At 37.3% G+C, this 18,073-nt stretch overlaps 1 protein-coding gene across 1 annotated transcript in view; it reads left to right on the forward strand.

Moving 5' to 3' along the window:
* Window positions 1-18,073, forward strand: part of ZFHX4 (zinc finger homeobox 4) — a 179,612-nt gene that overhangs the window by 140,303 nt on the left and 21,236 nt on the right. The window contains 2 exon segments of the mRNA XM_067017037.1: window positions 6,759-6,827; window positions 14,527-14,640. Coding sequence (XP_066873138.1) covers window positions 6,759-6,827; window positions 14,527-14,640 — 183 coding nt within the window.

The following is an 18,073-nucleotide window of genomic DNA, read 5'->3' on the forward strand; positions in this document are numbered from 1 at the left end:
ACATAGGCTTCTAAGGGCCACTTAGCTATAGCTGAAGTGGGCTATTTTTATGTTACTGATGTCTTATCTTTTACCTTTGCTCAAAATTTCAAGCGAAGAGAATGACTCTCCAATAGTTTTTTAAAAAATGACTATTATTTCAACACAGGGTTACTTTCTCTGGTTCTCCACAGCCAGAGTGAATGATGGTTTCATGGATAATGGTTCCAAAGAAGCATGCCCAAGTAACTCATTGAATATGATTGAAGTGAAATCTTGGGAATGATGAAATCATTGCAGATTCCAGAAAACATTTTTTTTAAGTTGTGAAACTGATTCAACTCTAGAATTGTTGCAGTAATTTTAAAACAATGCAGTCTTTGAGAGAAGCACCTATCATTACAGAAGTCTTTGAGGTGAAAGTGAGAGAAGTTGTCGAAATTTCCAAGAACCAAATAGTTACTGAGACAAAGGAATGCAACTTCCCTTAGAGTAAATGATACCCTTGTAAGGAGTCTTTGATAGAGTTAAAGGAAATCGTGATAAAGATGCACTGCTGGCTAAACATTTATTTTCTCTTCTATTTTAAAAAATAACTTTGCAAGGCTTTTAACCTAATATGAGGCTATTCAGGAAAGTTGGCAACTGTGGAGTAGAAAGTAAAGGATTAAAAACTAGCTATGAGGGCTTCCCTGGTGGCGCAGTGGTTGAGAGTCCGCCTGCCGATGCAGGGGACACGGGTTCGTGCCCCGGTCCAGGAAGATCCCACATGCCGCGGAGTGGCTGGCGCCGTGAGCCATGGCTGCTGAGCCTGTGCGTCCGGAGCCTGTGCTCCGCAACGGGAGAGGCCACAGGGGTGAGAGGCCCGCATACCGCAAAAAAAAAAAAAAAACCAACTAGCTATGAGATAGAAAACAAAGTGTTGCAATAAGTAGCCAGTGTTCCACATGTTCCTACTGGGGAGGCTAGGGATCCGTGTGTGGACAAGACGTGTTCCTGTGTTAATGAGAAACCTAGCCAAGCCAGCATAGTATGCTAAGGCATGAAAATCGCTTTAGACAATATAAAGAGAGATTGTCACAAATCCTATAAGGGATCGAGTCTAGATAACTGGGCAACTGGTTGATAGATGGGAACGTGCTATTATCGGTACATTATAAGAGAAGTTCAATCTTTTACTTTCAAAACAATCAAATAAAATAGGATCTTATATGGAGAGATGTATTAGGCATTATAAATTTAAGAAAAATTATTTCAGTAACAGCACTTTAAAATATGAGACCTTAAGAGGATGTAAGAGTAATTTATGGAAACTAATTGATATCAGGAACTTACTAAATTCTTTTGACGTCCCATTACACTGAGGTCATAGATGATTCAAGAAGCAGAAAGAAGTGATCACACATTCCTGGCCTGGAGGCCCCAGGAGATACTACTGCCTTACTATATAAAAATAACTTCTGGGTAAAACCAGACAGGGCAGGGCAAAGGAGCTTTACTTTTTCAGAAAGTAAAAACTTACGGATCCAGCCCCATTCAGGTAATTGACACTGGAGCATCCAATGCACTTCAATCTATTACTGCCTAGAAGAAATAATTTAAGAGAAAGCACTGCAGATCTACAATGATGATGTTGCTTGGTTACTCAAAACCATTTGGTAACATGCTGAGTTGCTTAGCTTTTTAGAAGCACACTCTTTGTATCCACATAGGAAAAGGATGGAGAAGACCACTTGAAACCATTTTTAATTGCAAACTTGCTTCAACTGGGAACAACAGCCTTCTCTTTTGCAACACACAAGCAAGTCCAGAGGTTTCTATTAAAATGTGAACTACCACGGTAGTAATAAATGTTGAATTTGACGTGTTCTTCTAAATATTGATCTTGTTATGGTGAATCTGCTTTGAAGGGGTTTGAGCTGTTTTTTTAGGAGGTAGGAAACCCAAAGTCTTTAGGCTTCCTGGCCCAGGAGTCCTGGGGGCTACCTGGAGGCACCCCTGTCCAGGGGAGAGTACAGAGCTTTGGAATCAGACTCACTCAGTTGAAATCCTACCTTCTGCCACCCTTTGCCTTTGGCCAAATATCTGAGCTTTGATATCTCATCTCTTCCGTAAAAGCAATGGCTTTTCTGTGACAGATTTACTGTGAGGATTGAGTAAGGAAATGCATGTTATGTGCTTAGCACCTAACAGGTTTCCAACAAATATTAACTTATTCTTTTGAAACTAGAGAGCTGCAAGTATCTTCTCTGTATTCCCAGTCTCTAAGATACCTTTTACAATGAGTCATAGAGCTGAGGTAGAGAGGGGAGGGACTTCCAAAAATGGAAGGAGGAGCTAGAAGGGCTGTTGAAATTTGTGGATTCTCTTTCAGAATTTGATCTAATTCTCCAATTATAAAATAAGAATGGGCTTGTATATATATATATATATATATATATAAATGGATGAAAGTAAAGTGGAACTCAAAATGTTATCTAGGACCTAGGACTACAGAAAATGCTTTTCTTTCTCTTTATTACTTTAGACCAGTTGGCTTAATGTTTACTCTGTTTGGTGGTGTATTTTTTATTTTATGTGCTAAGCATTTTACTAAAACTAGTGCTGCACTTGATTATTTAATGCATTAACAAATCAATGGGAGGGGTTGAGACATGGAAGTTTTGAAAGCAAATACTGTCTTACTGTCTTAGTACTATACTTGGCAACTTAAATATTCAACCATTATTTTAAAAATTCCGACTTCCACTGAACTTGTGCCAAACGCTTCCCAGATTTGCTGATAAGAATATAAAAAGCACGTGGCTGCTGCAATAATCAAATGCAGATTAGATTAGATTTATTCCCAAATCACAGCAATCTTAAACTTAGAATTCTCTGTTTGTGTATCTAGACTGCTTTAAAAAATTAAAAATTCCAGCTCTTTCCCTGATCATTAGATTTGTAAGGATTATATAGTTTTTTTTAAAGTGTTATTCCAATTTACAAGAAAAAACCAAATCAAGATTTGCCAGACAAGAACTTGATGACTTTCGAACTAAGATTGAATGCCTGAAAGTTATCAGTTAATTTACAGAATAAACATTATTCAAACAAGGGAAGGAAAAAAAGAGTCGTGAGATGGACAAGCTTATGAGTAGGTGTGGCAGGACAAGAAAAGAGAGAGAGTGGTGAGGGCTTGCATTCTCATAATTAAAAGGAGTAAGAACCGTAAAAATTTAGGTTTTAAGCATTGTCTTTGCAGATGTAACCATTTGGTTTGGGGTAAGGGAAAAGGTGGTTAGTAGAACTCAGGTCAAATGAGGAAAAAGGGAAATGAGAAATAATTACAGAATCAAAAGGAAAGCCACTTTTAGGATTTAAAAAATATAGTTCAGTATATCATTGTGGTTAAGAGAGCTATTCCTGAATAAAGCTATAGGGGTTCGAATCATAGTTCTACCACTTGCTTGAGGCGTCCTAACACATATAAAGGGCATCAGTCAGTACCAGGCACAAAGCAAATACTGTAAAATGTTGGTGGTAGTGATGGCGATTGTCGTAATCAATATACTATTCCTCAGAAAATGCAGCGATCACTCCTACCTTGTGTTAATAAAAATAATTAGGTATAATTTTCAAATGTGTGATCATCACAAAATGACAGAATAGAGTAGAATACTGAATGAATTGTCAGTGGTCTTATTTGTAAATAGTATTAAATAAGAAAGGTCAGGTGCTAGAGAACACAAGTTAGTAATCTAATTAAATCACCAGCAAAAGAGACAGATGGTGTTAACAACAGTCAGATTTGTTATTACAGAGCAGTTATTAAAGTGAAATATTGAAAGATGCTATGTATCATTAGTAGGCTTTAAACATGTCATTTTGCACAGACAGAAAAGTATAATCAGTTCATTTGATAAGTTAAAATCTCCTTTATTAAAATATTTATATCATTTGTATAAAGGAGGCACTATTGTTGAGGAACTAGAAAGAATTCTGTGGCATACTGCACTACATTCTTTTATAAAATTATTTGCACAAGTCACTCTCTTCGGAGTAGTTTCCAAGTGCCACATGATCTAATTTGTGAGATTAAATAACAGTTTTGGTTTTGACATTTTGCACATTTCCTTAAATCACTATTAAATGTAAGGATTTCAATGTGGCACCAAACTATTATTTGGTCACATTTTATATTCAAAGAATGTAAATCTTCTATGAAATACCAGAAATTTTCACAGGACTAGTGAAAAGTTGCTTTCTTCCCTCATCCTTCCCGCCCCTCCACACACACACACACACACACACACACACACACACACAGAGTCTTCTGGCCTTCACAAAGGTAGGAAAACTCTTATAAGCTTATAAATACTGTGGTATTAAAACTGGACACATCCAAAATTTCACAGACTTTTTTACCATACTGACCTGGGTTTCATTTCAGCCTCTGTCAGTTTCAAACTTGAGGACCTGGGGCAAGTGACCTTAACATTTTTGACCTCCCAGGCTCCTGATTTGTAAAATAAAGATTAAGCATTACCTCATGATTTTATTGTGAGGGTTACATGACTGTTTTTACACAGTTTACCACAGTATCTGGCAGAGATACAAACTTAATAAGTTGTCATTGTTTTCTTTTTAATTTCATGAATCTTTAAAGAGTAGCAGTCATTTGGTCAAATTCACTTAGCTAGTACTGATATCTACTTGAACAAGACTATTTAATACATTGAAGTGTATGTGTGTGTGTGTGTGTGTGTGTAATGGTAATGATTATTTGATGAAATGGAACTGTTTTTTGCTAGAAAAGAGGGGAAGAAATGGTTTTACATACACACGTTTATATATATATATACGTATATATATACATATATATGTAAGGGGACTTCTCTGTTTTTGGTATAATTGAGGAAGCTTTGAATTTAGAGTTCTGAGGCTCTGGGGAGCTTTTATAAAATTCTCATCTTGAGATTCATCTGTTTCAGGATATAGGGTGTGGTTTAGTATTTTGAATAGAGGTATCCTAGGTGACTTTGATATGCCTCACTTTGTCCTAAGTTGAGAATCTCTTAAAATGAAAGCTCTCGAGGAACTCACAGTTTCTTGGGGAAATAGACATGAATCATATAAAAGTTATCACAATACATCCAAAGTACTGAGACATATGTATAAGCTAATTGTTAATGAAAGCACAGAGGAGGTGACACTTGCTTTAGGTTTTGAGGGAAGAATGAGAGTTTAACAGGAGAAGAAAAAAAAGACATTCAAAAAATAAAAGGAACAGCACTGATCAAGGCCTAAAGATATGAGAGATCGCCAGGAAGAAGACATGGCCTTCTTAAGTGACATATATTGGACACCAATGTTGTGATCTATTTGGAAGTTATTCCTGAATTTATAAGCAAAGACTGATGACAAATTCTTCTTTTCAAAACTAATTTAAGATATAGTTACAAAATAATTGTTTTTGGTTGTTGTTGTTGTTTGGGAAAGGGCACTGGGTATTATTTATTATGATTGTATTGTTTTTAAATAGTTTACCATCAAAGGCCAAAGGTTTTGTATGTAGCAGGAAAAACAATTAGTGAAGGCAATAATAGTGCTTCGGTGTGTGCTTCTGTTTTAAAGGTTAATTATTTGTGTAATTAAAGCCCTCAGAATCAACCACAGATGCTATTGCCTAGAAATATTAAATAAACTTGAGTCTGTTTAACAGTATAAGGATTGTGTGACAGCTTTTTTATCCTCTCAACGAGATATGGCCTTTTCTCGCTTTAAAGAGCACATCACATTTTCCCTTTATCTGGATTATTTTCTCTTATGGTTGCTGATTATTTATGTAGTTATATCTGCATTTTACAAATGAGGGAATCAGGCTTAAAGAGGTCAAGTAATATACCGAAAACCCAGTGCTAGGGCCATGATGTTTACTCAAGCAATTATACTTTCTTGAATGATAGCTCTTGAGTTATTATGAGATATTAGATTGGAAAGACATGGAATTCCAGAGATTGTTGTGGAGGCTATTGAAATTGTCAGGAAAGAGATGATGACAGAAGAATAGAGAAACAGACATGACAAGAGACTTTGTAAAATGGAATCAATGCCATGTGTTGAGTCAGTAGAGAAACAATACGGTGTGGAAAGTGATCTCTGAAGTCTAGTTGTTTTTTATAGATTTCCCTACGACAGGGACCACAAAGGAAGAATGGAGCTAGATGAAACCTATGATTTCTGTCTGGGGATAAGTTTAGCAAACTGGGACATTGCCAGCACTTCTGCTCTGGAGCTCACCTAAAAGATCAGAATAAAGATGTGGATTTATTGATGATTTGGACATATTCTTCAGGTTTCTTTAAGTGCTTGTTTTTTGCTTTGGTCTCTCACCTCAGCTACCATATATTGAGTATATTTTTTTCTTTTTTTTGGTACCTTGACAGAGAAGTAAAAGTATGCTCATAGTTCATGTAATGTGCCACTGTCATTATAACATGTAGGCTTGGCCAAATAACCAAGTGGGAAAAATCAGAATGAGCCTTTCTTGTTTCCATATTTTATCTGTATGATTATATTCGCTGTGTGCTGCTGATTATTGAGAATTAGATCTAATCTTGCCACTCCCCGGGCTCATTTTTCCAGCCACTAGGATGTAAGGTGTGCCAGAGATTCACCTGAGTTCTGCCTGATGCTTATAGCTTTGAAAGCCACATTTTGGGTTCTTGTGATACTGGCTGACACTGCAGAACTGAACATGGCATGCTGATTACCTTTCACTCTGATGTCCTCTGCAGAAACTGCCTCTTTGGGAGCCAGGACCTGTGAGGATGATCTTACGGAGCAGCAGTTGAGAGCGACCTCAGGTAACTGGTCTTATTCTTGTCTGTCTTGAAAGAGCTACATTTGTTACTCTCATAATTTATGTAATGAACTATCTCTGGAACTGCTCTAATTAGAACTGATCAGATCCCTGACACAAATAATTTAAATCCTATATCGAATATACCAATATTATATATAATAAATCAAATATTGGGTTGGCCAAAAAGTTTGTTTGAGTTTTCTGTAAGAGCTGACAAAAACCCAAACGAACTTTTTGGCCAACCCAGTATATAATAAATAAATTAAATCAAATGTAGCCAATCTTCGGATGCATATGTAAAGCAATTTCTTAAAGAACAGGTAACTTCTGCTGGATAATTTCTCACATCTACATTTACACACAATGAAGTTTTACCTAAATGGTCAGTTTTACACAATGTATAAGTCAATAAGCTGGGTATTATTTTTCCCCAAGTCAAACAACCTGGCTGGTGAAGTTAGTTTTGGTAATTAATGAGTTGATTGGACTTTTACTGCCCTGTCAATACAATCACCAGTTCCTGTGCTTTGCATGCTTATGTGGGTGGTAAAAGATGGAGGCTATGCCTTCTTAGCAGCATTATATTCAGATAATTTAAGGGGAATTTCACCCATGTTGCTACAACACACCTCATTTATTTCTGCTATATAAACATGATTCCAGTTTCCAGATTTATACAGTTGGAATAATAATGTGCTATACAGAACAAAAAAAAAAGATTATAAAAAGTCCTTCACATTCATAATGGGGTATTGAAATACTTTAAGAAAATTACAAATGAAACCATTCCTCCAATATAAACTCAGGAATTCCCTCTTAAAAAAGTCTTCAAAGTTAAGTTTACCTTCACCTATGTGTGTCTCATGGATACTTTTCTATTTATAAGTAATTATTTTTTATTTTTTATATCATTTTTCCCTAGAAAACTGAAGAACATATTTAAGCTAAAGTAGCATAAACTCAGTTCTTCCTCCTCACTTCAAGCCCATCAAAAAATTGCATTAATGACTAGTTGAAAGTAATAGGGCAAAAATCAAGACCATGACAAAAATATTAGACTAAAAGGAGACCACTCCCTCTCAATACATTTCTTTATTGTTTTGTTTAAAAAAAAAAAAAAAGACACCAAAATTTACATCTGCACTTCAACCTCTCTGAGAAGCTTTATATTTAGATATTCCCATACCTTCTGGATATTTTCATAGGTATGTTCTACGGGGAAGTCAAATATAACAAATTCCAAATTGAATTTCTCTTTTCTGCAAAACCGTTTCTTCTCCTCTTTTAACTGATGACATCATACCATAGACCTGGTTACCCCAAGTAGGAAAACTAGAAATCACCAATTTTACTCAAAATTTCCAGGAACTGTTGGGCATAGGTTATGAGTAAGGCAGATGAGTTCTCTCATTTTTAGACAATAATACTATACAAATAAATGTTAGTTTCATATTGCAACAAATGTGGAAAGGGAATTAAACGAGGTAATGTGTAGAGCAGAGGTTTCCAACGTGTGGGCCCCTTAAAAGCAGCATCAGCCCAATCTGGGAACTTGGAAGAATGCAGATTCTTAGGCCCCATCCCAGACTTACTGAATTAGAAACACTGAGGATGGGGCCCAGCCCTCTGTGGTTTAACAAGCCCTCCAGGTGACAGTGATTCTCACTAAAGTCTGAGGACCCCACCTGTGTGACAGGTGATGTACTGCATTAGAAGCATTGGTCAGAGAAGTTCTCTGAGGAAATGAGCTGAGTCCGAAATAAAGAGAAGAACCCAATTAGGGGAAAGGCATTACACACAGGAGAGGAAGAAGTTGGTCATAGTCCATGAAGAGAAAGAAGGCTGCCCTGGAGAGAGATGAGTGAGTGAGGAGGAGAGCAATGTAGGATGAAGTCATAAAGGTAGGCGAGGCCTGATCATTTCAACCACAGTAAGGAGTTGTTACGTATGTTATTTTAAGCAAAGTAGGCAGCCATGGCGGGCCTCAAACAGGAAAATGGCTCGATTTTATTATATTAAGGTATGCAGAATAAATTGTGGGAAAGCAAGTCTTCCCCAGTTATGAGACCATTGCAAGATACAGGTAAGCGATTAAGGCTACTGGCAATGGAAATGTAAAGAAATAGATGGATTTACTGTATAGCAAATACTTTGGAATTGGAATTGATGGGACTTGCCAAGGGACTGTGTACATTAGAGAAGGAAAGAAAGAAGTCAGTGATGACTCTTGCTTTTTGTGAATGGTGGTACCATTAACTAAGGTGGTGGAGACTGGGGAGAAACAAAGTGAAGTATGTTGAAGGGGGCTCAAGAGCTCTGATCTGGGCATATTAAGTTTGATATGCTTTCCAGACATCCAAATGGAGGCATAAAATTTAAAGCAATGGATCTGGATGAAATCATCTAGGGAAATCATTATTTTTCCTCAAATCAAACATTCTTTGTAGATAAGAGAATAGGGCTTAGGACAAATGCTGGAGACACTCCAATATTTAGATTTTTAATGGAGGAGGCCCCAGCAAAGGGAAATAAGAGAGAGCTTTCAGAGGGGTACGATGAAAATCACAATAGTCTCATGTAAAGAAATTCAAGAAAGGGATGCTTTTCAAGGAGAAAGGAGTAGTAACATCTATTGAGCAAAGTTAAGTAAGATGCAAACAGAAAAGTGGCCATTGGGTTTCACAGCATGGAAGTCACTGGTGGCTTTGAGAAGAGGAATGGATGTGAAGCTAGGCTGGAGAGGGTTGAATAATGAATGTGATTTAGTAGAGAGAGAAGATGTAAAGCAAAAAACAAAAAAACCCAAACCAGACCAAAACCAAACCAAACCAAACCAATGCTCCTTTTAGGTTTTATTGAAGGGGAATAGAGGAATGGGATAGAGTCTGGACTTCTCCTTTTCTTCCCAATTTTGCTTCCTAAATGGAACTCAGTGTTCCAACTAACAAGTATTGCCTGCCTTCTATAATTCCAGGCACTAATCCTGGTGCTTCTGGCACAGTAACAAATAAGACAATCACTGTTTTCAATCAGTGTGTACCTATTAGAGAAAGTAGGTAATACACAGATAATTTCCACATACCATGGTAAGTTGTTGGACACCAGTGCACAAGAAAAAGAAAAAGAAATTTATCCAGAAACATTACTCCTAGTTCAATATCCAGGGAAGATTTTTTTGAGAAATAAGCAATTAATAATGATACAGTTAACATTTTTTAATACTTATTTCGTGCTTTGCTCTGTGCTGACTGATTTTTATACATTATAACAAATCCATGAGGTGGGTATTATTAACTCCAGTTCTACATATGATGAAACTGATATTTCCCAAGCTAGGCTTAAAGGTAAGATGGGAATTATACAGTGGAGAAAAGTTGTTCTGGATAAGAGAAAGAAACAGAGTGGTATGTCTTAGAGGAAGGAAGAGGGCATTAATGACTATTGCATGTGGCTAAACAGTGGTGCACAAAATGTGGTCCTTGGACCAAAAGCTTTAGCATCACCTGGGAACTTAGAGATGTAAATTCTCAGGCCTTACTCTAAACCTACCAAGTCAGAAGTTCTAGGGATAGAGCTCAGCAATCTGTGGTTTAACAAGACTTCCAGGTGATCCTGGTGCCGTAAAATTTGAGAACACTGTACTTGAGAGTTAAGTGCTAAGTAGGAAGTGAAGAAAGATGAGACCGGACTGGTAGACAAGGACTGGCTATTCTTGCCCTGTACAGAAGATTGAGCTTTTTCTTTATGTGATGGCAGTCACTGAAAGATTTTAAGTAGAGAAGTCAAATTTAAGTAGATCATATAAAGGATAAATTTGGAGGGAGTGGGGACTGGACAGGGAGACAATGAAGGGGCCCAGGAAGGAATTCTTGTAAGGCAAGTATCTAGAATAGATGCTCCATTAAAAAAAACGACAGATGTTTGAGTCACTAACCTCTGCTTCCTCTTTACGTGGGCTTAAAACGCATGTGGTGTTTTCCTTAGAAGACTCAGAGGGTTTCCAAACCCAAGTATAATAAAGCAATGGGAACCAAGCAAAACTGGTGTTCCGACCAGAGGCATGTCACCGAAGCCGATTTGCTTTGAAATTATATAATTTTGTAGAATAAATTGATAGTGATTTTCCAATCATTTTTCATCATTCAAAGGAAAATAAGCTACTCATTCGAAAACTTTTCTTTTAAATATAGTTTATGTGTATGTGTAACTTATAAGATCATCGTTTTCGTATGATAAAAATGCTAGGGGAAGTTAACTGCACTGTACTTTTATAGTATATATGACTATAGTATTATTTTGTCTTCTTCCTATTATTTTGAAACGTTTTAAAATAAAAACGTTTTATCATTTATCTGAAAATTGGGAAGTTCTACTGGACCCTAATGTACATTTAAGCATAATTACATTCATATCATAAAGTTTAACATATGAATACTATATTTTTTATTTTCCATGAAGCAAAAGAATAATTGAAATATATACAGTGTGAATACAACAATATTATGAAATGCTCTAATACTTTCATCATTATTACATGTAACATGTTGAAGAAATTTATTGATGAAAATGAAAACTGCTTTAGCATCTTTATTTGGGAATTTTATGTAATTTAGTATCCTTATTTTGGAATTTTACGTAATTTCCCTCAGTTCTAAGACATCCCTTTAATACATTTAATGTCATATGCTGTTTTCCTTCTTTCATAAAATGTTCTTCCTTTTTTCATAAGCATCTTACATTTTATGGCATTTTACAGTTGATGAAATGTGTTACTTGAAAATGTTTCAAGAGGATGTAGCCAACTCTTGCCCTTAACCCCAAATCCAACCTGCAAGCTTTTCTAGAAAAAGTGGTTTCTCCATGTGAATACTCTTGACTCTAAAGCCTATTTATAAAATGGATGTCAAATTTATTTCAAAAACTCCCTTTAAGAATGAAAGTGACTTTTTACTTCTGACTTGTAGGAAACCTTATGGTGTACAGAAGTTACCCTTTGATTCTCTTATACATGATTAAAAATTCGCCAAGTTCTATGGCTCCAAAGAGCCTACCTGTAATAAACAGCTTTCGCCTTCAAAACCACAAAACAGGTCTGAATTGCTGGAGCATTAGAGCTAATTGCCTGCCTACTTCAAAGGAAGAGCAAGAAAAGTGTGGGGAGTCGCAGAAGCAGAGGGTGTGCCAGCAAATCCCCCTCTGGAGGTCGTGAGCTGTGGCTTGGGAGAGCCGTGCAAAGTTATGGCCTCAGAACTGCTGTTTGCGATTAAGTTGATGGGGAGAGTCTATCCCACAATCTCTCCCTGCTGCTGACACAGAGTCTTTGTTCACGTTCAGATTTCTCAAACTGTTGCCAGGGTCAGGCTGAGGTCAGACACCACAGTGATGTATAGAAGAACTTGTCTGGGAATTTCTCTCACACTTAAGACACATACCAGAAAAATGAAGAAGAGGATCTCCTGCAAAAACTGTCTGATGAGACGCAGATGATTCTGTAGTTTTTCTTTTCGTACCCTCATAATCTTCATTTTTCTTCTCCTGACGCACAATGTTTTATGAACATGAGTTGCGATAGCCCTTACAACTTTCTGTCCCCTCCAGATAAGGACATTCAGTAGTACTCTGATGCTTCATTTTCCAGCCCTGGGGGAGAGGTCCAGTAAATCTACTCCAAGAACTCTCGCATCCCTTCCCCGGGATGAGCTGAGCAGTCATTGCCACGGGCCGTCCGGAGGTCGCAGGCCTGACTCTGGATGTCACGTCACGTGTGTGGACTTGGCGGAGACACAGCCTAATCTAGTCATGATCTCAGCCTCGCAGCCTCCCAAACTGAGCCAGGCCGCTGTCCCCACCCAGCCTGGCCCCCTGCTGGGCGGAGGGAGCCTGGGTTTGATCAGTGATTATCACCGACAGGTGAAAGCAGGCTACAGCCAGGAGGAGGGTTGATTCTTTCTTCTTCAAGTACAATTTCCACATGTATCGAAAGGGAAGCTGCCCCCAAACCCTCCGATGACCCACCCCTCCCCAAGGACCTCCCCTCTGCTTTTGTGCAGTGGCAAAGTGCAGATATGGAATCAAGAGATTTGTATGGTGCCTTTGAGGACTTAACAGTGGAAACAAACTCTGGTTTCAAATGTATTAAGCGTCCCTGTTTTCCCCTTCGTTTTTTTTTTTGGAGTATCCCCCATTGAGCCCAGAACTGGCCCCGCCTCTGTTGTTTTCTGCTCTCATAGTTGTAGAGCATGGCTGGCAAGTGATGCACTAAATAGCAATTTTTTCTTTTCTTTTTTTTTTTTTTGGTGCTCAGCTGCTACATATGACAGTGGATATTTCATTCTGCTGTCAGAACGTTATTAAAAAAACATGGGGTGTGGAGAGGGCCATGATTTCCCCTTTCAATCACTGTAGCATTTGCAATGAAAATTTTATGCAGTGTGTAATTTTCAGTTAATGCTTGACACTTAAAATGTCCGGGGCTGGGTTTTGCATGGTTCTTGAAGGGTTAATTGTATCATGTTCTCTGCATAAAAGCTCTGCTTATCAAAAGCAAATAGAAGAGTGTATGCAAATGGATGTCGGTGACCTTTTGCCTTTCCAGGGTTAATTTATGTGGTCATTAAAGATTTTATGAAATGGAGTAGCCTGGTGCTTCTAATCCCATTTTACCTTCTTCTCCTAATTTATGTAATTCCTACCTGAACAGGGAAATATGATTTTTATTTTTTTGTGCTGCAATGAAAACAGCATGCCATGCTGTGGGGAGTTGTGAGTCTGGTTATCTGGCATTACTCAGATTGCTAGAAATTCATTAAAATGTGACATCAGCACAGTGAGAGACAAATGATCGCAGGATGAAAGAGAACAGTGGGCCTTTCACGGATTAGTGGTACACAGACCCAGCATAGAGGCTAACTGCATAAACAGATTAATCCACCAGCAGCGGCATAGCTAAGATTTACAGAATAATTAAATAGGGTTGAGTTACTATGAGGATTTCCATGTAATCTAGCTGGTGTGAAACCCGTGAATGAGGTGTGGGGTGATGCGGTTGTCATAGAAGTATACCTTCTTCTGTCCTATGCCCTGTATAGCTCCCCCTATAGAAAAAAAAAAAAAATCCCAGTGTAACTGAAGTTTTGAGATCTTACTCTGACAAATTCCAAAGAATTCCTCCGGGGTCCAAGGGCTGAAAGGCAGGAGTAACACCTGTCTTACATTTAACCCATCCTTCTCACATTATTGAACTAAGAAATTTTTCTGAGAATTTGGTTCGTTCTGCCATTTATCCAAGTCCATGCAGCAGTGGGTTCATATAGCTTAGCGGGTTCTACTATTGAAATTACAAAATTGCCTTACATCCCTTTTTCAGTCTTTTCTATCGTAAACTGTATGTCTTTGAAAAGCTTTCTTTTAATTTAGTACAGGCACCTTCTCTCAGTGGCTATAAAAGAAGTTGCTTGAGATTAAAAAGAATCACAAACCGAAACCTGCATTGGTATAGCCAGCAGGTTCTAATAGTGACTTTTAATAAATTCGTGCTCTTTTTTGAGAATGAATGATTCATAAATGATTCATAATATTATGAATATTCGTAATTCAAATGATTCATAAATCACAAAGTTCTTAAATGGTCACATAGTTTATTTTCCTGTGTGTTTTTCTAGGGTGTTCCATCCAACTGACTGGTCTGTCTTTCTTAACAGAAGAACAAAGGGAGGAGGCAGAAGCTATTAAACCTACAGCCGGGGCTGAGGATGATGAGAAAGACACAAGTGAGAGAGACAATAATGAGGGCAAAAACTCTAATAAAGACTCTGGTAAGATGCTAGAATCTTTCACCTTTCCTTCCCCCACCTCCATTCCCTGCAATCTGCTCTTCCTTCACTGCCCCCCCCCCACCAAAGCTTATTAAAAGCTTTTATTCATTTTAAACTGTCTGAACATTCCCACTACTATTCATTGCATGTGCATTTTGCATGTGATTTCTATCAGTAGCCTCCCATTGACCTATTTTTAATCATAACCATCTGACAGAATAGATGTGGATAAGTTGAAGAATATTGCAGGACGACCAGCGAGATTATTTTTTAATCAAATCAGTTTGTGTGCTTGTAATTTTTTAAGCGCCTTTCATTAATCTTAGCTATACTTGTGATTCCTCTGATGGCATATTAATTTTTCATAAGCACAGGATTAGATATCACTTGAACTTTTTCATTCAATCACATGTGCTCCCCCCCCTCCCCAAACCACATAACCTTAAAAATAAATGTTATTTTTCCTTGCTTTTTTTACAACTTACACTCAGGAATTTGCCCTTTTTAAGGGCATCTATTTGAGGCATTTCAAACAAAATCCAGTGAAAAAGTTTACAGATGATTCAGCCTAAGAAGAGGAAATATCATTGAGAAGGGATTAGGTGCTGGGTAATTCTGATCTTCTAGAATAGACAAATCCCAGTAATGAAAGCTACTGTCTTTGAAAACAAACCTTCGTGTCATGACATTTACTTGTGCACAAACAAACCCTAGGCCAGCATCTGGTGTGGATACCTAAGGCTTTTTCTGTGTTTGATTTGGCAAATATATGACTTCATCCATGCTTTGTATGTATGAGATGGAAATCTATGGTCCCAATGAATATTACATTGGCTACTTTTGCTGCACGCTATACCTAGTTTTATTATGTTGGACTCACTGAAGCAGAAGAAGTGCTGAAACGGGTTCAAGCCTATTAGTTTCAGGTAGTCATCTATCTTTTCCTTGAATTCCAATGACAGCCGCATCTAAAGAAGCTTGTTTTCACTGTGAAGACAGTGGGTTGTGCAGAAAATATCATTTTCACTTGCAAGTTTATTTAAACCTGAATTATCCCATATTTGTGATTCAGTCTTTGCATATCTAAGTTTTCCATTCCCTTCAAAAATTATTTGAAGGGCCTCCCTGATACCCACCCCACACTGTTCAATGCTGAATTTCTCTCTGGAGTCCAGTGAGAAGGGTGCCATTTAAATTTGCGTCTAGGAAATAGTGGCTAACATATGATTCTAATTTGATTTAAACAAAGAAGATCTAAGGTTTGGTTTTGAGCCTAAAGCAATGTAAAAAAAAAAGATGCCCTAGCTGTATATTAATACAGTTCCTGAGGTCACAGACAAGGAATTTGAAGTACCTTGTGATCAGTTAAGGTCAAGGGTAGTGCCGTCTAAGCTTCATTTGAAAAGAATTGGCAATAGCAAGGAAGTCAGTTTAGGTCTAGGATGGACCTCATCAAGGCTAGCCGATGGACTGCTTCAGGGAGGGCAGGATTCTGCTGCCTTCAGTGGTAACTTTCTCACAGTGGTGCCAAAAGAGATTGCAGACCATACACCCACCCAACCCCATTCTTCAGAAGAATGTGTCAAACTCACGGGACATTGGTGTTCGTTGAGTGTTCACGTAGTACATAGGAATGTGACATTGTGCTTGGTTTTAAGTAACTAATACCTTGTAAAGGATGCGTTGTGGGAATCTCTTGAAAATGGCTCCAGTCTCACCAATGAGGCAAGAGTCTTACTTGGAACATACCACAGATGCAAGGGCTCTATCTCCACCAGCCCAGTTTACTGCTCTACATAAATAACGGGCTCGATCCCTCCCTAATGGCCTGATGAGTTATTGTCCTTTCTTGGGCATCTAATTGTACCATCTAGACAGGACTCGGCATGCGAGAGGATACAGACCATTGGATAATGATAGTTTTCTAAAACACATTTTTATCCCTGTAGAAACGCTTCCCCAACTACATCTGTAGGGATAAAAATGGGCTTTTGTACCAACTCGGAGCAATTACTGAGATGCAAATATTTAGCCTTGAAACCTCTCAGACGCCAAGACAGTTATTATTGACAACTTACATGAACTTTTAACAAAGTTTTCTGCTTTCTACATTGAATCTGATTAGGTGAAAAAATTACTACATGGATTTTTTTCCTTGTAAGCATTTCTAATGACTGAATGAGCACTTACGTATGTATTGGTTTTCTTCCTGATGTCAGTTATAAATGTCAAAAATACTGGCAAATTTATAAGTTAATCACTGTCTTAATGTGTTAGATGGGAAAACAGTGTGACCCCACTTTAACACAGAATTTTTTTAGACAGGAAGGAATTAACACATGTTAGGAAGATGGTGTTTGTATAAGCTGTTGTACTGTGTTGCTGACATTAATCTCTAGGACTAGAGCTTTCAAAATGGGACTTGGCAATATGCAAGTTATATTTGTTGAATATTCATTCATAATAGAAAAGCCTCCTAATGCCTCATTTATATTGTCATTTAAATCTAGTGCCACTTTAGATTAATTATAATCCAAATTACAGCTCTGTGCACTACAAGAATTAATATAGAGTTTATCCAGATTAATATATTTGCATTGAAAATGTAATATGTCTCTGCTATGGCTAAGGGGACCACTTTTTAATAAGGGAGTAAACATGGAAATTAACCTTCATTATTGCAATTAAAATTATCCTTTCATTCTAGTCTCATTAGAAAAAATACTGTACCGGTAATTATAACTTAGGCTTATTTGGAGTTGAATAACATCTTCTGTTATATCCAAGTTTTACAGTATTCAAACTTTATCAGATACATTGACTCATAAATAATAAGTCAGCATTTTGTTATTTTTTTCAAGATTTGCTTTGAGTACACATGTGTTATTGGATTTTCCTCACTTGTTATGAATATAAACCATTTTACAACCTTCTGTATTTTAGGGATTGAAAAGTTATTAAGTAGGCAGCATCTGAATTGAAATGAATTATGTCATTTTTATACTAGTAATCCCATGCAAGTTAAATAATCCCGTAACTGACAGATAATCATTGGCTCATCTATTTGGCAGTCCTTATTTGTAATTAGGCTTCATGCTTTAGTTAAAAATGCATTAAAATTACATTTTTTTTGAGGATAGTGTGATGGCCTTAATAACACAATTATGATCTCATTTCAAAATTTTGTCTAAGGTAACAAACAGTGTTTATTTCAAGTAAAGTTGTAAACATAAACTGTGAGTAATCAGAAAACTTAAAACCTTCCTAAAATTAATTGGCCTTTACTTAATATAAGATATGTCTAGGATAAAACAATTCAGAGAAAGACCCCAGAGTTGATTTCCTATAAGTTACCAGGGAGGCCGTAATACCTGAGATGGTACCCCTTTGAGTAGGAGAGGCACGCATGCGTAAAATATAATGTCCCTCATTT

Source organism: Kogia breviceps, chromosome 17, assembly GCF_026419965.1.
Source record: "Kogia breviceps isolate mKogBre1 chromosome 17, mKogBre1 haplotype 1, whole genome shotgun sequence".
In the NCBI taxonomy this organism is placed as follows: Eukaryota; Metazoa; Chordata; class Mammalia; order Artiodactyla; family Physeteridae; genus Kogia; species Kogia breviceps.